The 3,368-nt window shown below is 44.9% G+C and overlaps 1 protein-coding gene across 1 annotated transcript; it reads left to right on the top strand.

Annotated features, from left to right (window-relative positions):
- The first annotated feature begins 2,333 nt into the window (after positions 1–2,333).
- Positions 2,334–3,158, top strand: LOC146176255 (uncharacterized). Its single transcript, XM_084581279.1, has one exon. It carries the CDS (start codon positions 2,334–2,336, stop codon positions 3,156–3,158), a length of 825 nt encoding a protein of 274 aa, XP_084437405.1.
- Positions 3,159–3,368: the final 210 nt, after the last annotated feature.

The raw sequence follows: 3,368 nt of genomic DNA, 5'->3' as shown, positions 1-3,368 counted from the left end.
CGACTTGCACAGCATTTCCCAAGTGTTTAACACTGTTCTTAGCTGAATTGTTGCTGGAACTTTTGTATGAATGTACATCTGTTCACAGTGCTTTTGCCTTTCCTTTGCTTACAGTAATGCCCAGTGGGGGAATTTATACGTACTCAAATAAATAAATAAAAAATTGTCCACCAAGAAGTGAGGCAAACATTGCGCCTGTAATATATGCACATGGCCGCAAATATGTCATAATTCTGCTAAGTATTCTTTAATGATCGTTTTATTTTGCCCCGCTATAGGTTCATCGAAATGACACTTCACCATAGTGGAACAAGCTTGGAGCTCTTGAAATCCACTGGTGAAAAGAGCTTCCTCAAAATTACCAGCAATTGTTTGCCCTATATCGATGCATAGACAATAATAGAAGCCCAGAATTAATGGCAAAGAGTGACTATGACAAAAATCAGTGATCTGGCAGATATGCATCACCGACTACTCAATCGCCTACAGCACGCAACTGCTGCTATCACCATCTCGACTACAGGAAGTTTGGTTTCAGTGATAGTGTCCGCTGCATACTGACAAGACCCGGGGTCTAGCCCCCCGCTGCCATAGTTTTAATAGTATGCCTGTTCAAAAGACAGCGCACATTATTTGCGTTTGCCCCGCTATAGGTTCATCGAAATGACACTTCACCATAGTGGAACAAGCTTGGAGCTCTTGAAATCCACTGGTGAAAAGAGCTTCCTCAAAATTACCAGCAATTGTTTGCCCTATATCGATGCATAGACAATAATAGAAGCCCAGAATTAATGGCAAAGAGTGACTATGACAAAAATCAGTGATCTGGCAGATATGCATCACCGACTACTCAATCGCCTACAGCACGCAACTGCTGCTATCACCATCTCGACTACAGGAAGTTTGGTTTCAGTGATAGTGTCCGCTGCATACTGACAAGACCCGGGGTCTAGCCCCCCGCTGCCATAGTTTTAATAGTATGCCTGTTCAAAAGACAGCGCACATTATTTGCGTTGCATTTTGCATCTGTCATGCAGTTGTAAACTAGGAATTAATCAGTAACCATTGCAAATATATCCAGAAAGGTCCTTTTTTCTGCCATGACCACATGCGCTGCATGTTGGTCTTGTACCTGTGTGTCTTCAGCTGCCTGTCAAGTGTGAAGGTCCTATTAGGCCAAGGGTAGCTGAGAGTTCTTGCTGCGTTCAATTCCTCTGGTGCTGTTCGCATCCTCGTCTACCCGCCACAAATGTGGTTCTGCTGGTATTCATTCACCCATCTCATTCCCGTTCCAGGAAAGCTCCTCAGAGCCACCGCCTCGGCAAATCACTGCAAAATTCGGAGATTATTCATATTAGAAGCTGGATCTAGATTTACACGTCTAGCCAAATGAAAATCTAGTCTTCGCACCGCGGTACGGGTAACACACAGTCGATGCCCAAGCTATGTTGTAAAAATAAGCTGGCAACAATAGAGCTCGGTTGTTCAGTCCTTCAAAATCTGAAGACAGGATGCACATCTGGTAAAAGCTAGTCGCTTGGGTTTACGACATCGTAATTTAAGTAGTAGTCAGCGTAACCGGGCGGTGGTAAACACTGAAGATGAGCAGGGTTCGCTTTGGAAGGTGGAAGGCACAAGACCAGTAGAGGAGGAAGAGAATGTTTGGAAAGAGAAAATATGCAGAGGTTAGAATTCGGGGTGAATGCTCCAATCCTTAAGGGAATGCATTTTATTTTACAATTTCAATGTATCGAGTCTTTTCCTAACGCCCAACAGGCCCATCTGTTGTCTGTGATAACGAGTTACCCTGAGAAATCGACGTAAGAACAAGGAACACTGTCTTGAGCAAAATGGTACGGGATACTTGGGACCCATGCATCCATGTCCAAATTATGTATTCCCGAATATATGCTGAGGACCACAATCAGGCCAAATACTTTAAGGAGCACGGAGTCGAGTTCTGCTAATAGCATCGGGAATCAACGGAGTGGCCTTACATTTTCAGGGAGCCTCACCTTTGTGATAATGTTCAAAGGACAAGACGCGGTAGTCACCTTCTAGCACCGACCAGTACCTGCGACCCCCGAATCGCTCTACGATGAGTCGCCAATATGATGGTTTCACGATGCTCTTTAGTGCACGATGCTTTGAGTGGGCGTGTGAACAGCACGAAGATGCGGTTTTCTAACCCGCTCTGCTTCCTCGTCCAGGTTAGTCCTGTTACACCTCTATACGCTAAGAAATCGAATAACGTTTGTCTGCTGCTGTTCCCACGCCCGGGAGTTTTGCTTTCCGTGCTCAGTGAATGCTTTGATGTTCCAACCCATCTGCTTATGTTGTCCGGCGATGTTGAGCTCAACCCTGGGCCTGCGCCGAACACGAGATCGAGGGCGCAGGACTCTCCGTCAGATTCTGGTTCTACGCAAATGGATGATATGCTTGCAATATTGCAAACTGTGAACACGCGGACCGGAAAAATGGAAAGGGAACAGAATGATTTAATCAAGTCTGTTGGCGATCTTAAAAAAACACAGGCTAAATTTCAAGAAAATCTGGCAGATATAGAAGAAAGGCTAACAGGGGTTGAACGCAAAACCGTCACTCTTGAGGCAGTTGAGGAGGAGCTACAGCGTCTTCGCCAGTCGATTGATCATCTTTCAACTGAAAACTCTCAACTGCACTCTAAGCAGGCTGAGTTCGAAGACAGGCAGCGGCGAGACAACCTTCTTTTCTACGGCCTATTAGACACACAATCCGAATCCTGGGCTCGGTCAGAGGAAAAACTGGTTAGCATGCTTTCGTCCTGTTTGAAAATTCCACCCACCGAAATTCTGGTCGAAAGAGCACACAGGCTCGGCGTGTATACTCCGAATAAATGCAGGCCACTTATTGCTAAATTTTCGTCTTACAAGCTTAAACAGAAAATACTCGTCGCTAGTTCTAAGCTAAAGGAAGAAAAAAATGGAGTTAGTGAAGACTATTCCGTCGCTACTCGTCTTGCTAGGAAGAAACTGGTTGAATTTGGCAAAACCCAACCATTAACCTTAAAACTTCCCTTCAATAAATTGTACATAAACAAAACGTGTTACACCTACAATCCCTGTGATGATTGCGTGCATAAACTTTCCAGTCTCTACGCCACTGGTCGAATCTTCTGATGACATGCATGCACTATCTATTCCTTCCACCTCATCCGCTCAGCCCATCACTGATTAGCACTACGCGAGGGGCAGTGGAATAAAGTTACCCGTCAGTAACCAACTTTCATTTTTATTCACAAATATACGGAGCATACTTCCAAAACGCGACGATCTTTGCTCTCTTATCAATGCGTGTGATGCCGACATAGTATGCCTTACTGAAACCTG

The sequence above is a fragment of the Amblyomma maculatum genome, chromosome 10 (genome assembly GCF_055883805.1).
Source record: "Amblyomma maculatum isolate TAMU_Amacu chromosome 10, ASM5588380v1, whole genome shotgun sequence".
Taxonomy (NCBI): domain Eukaryota; kingdom Metazoa; phylum Arthropoda; class Arachnida; order Ixodida; family Ixodidae; genus Amblyomma; species Amblyomma maculatum.
Note: the sequence above shows the minus strand (reverse complement) of the source record. Positions and strands in the feature narration are given on the sequence as shown.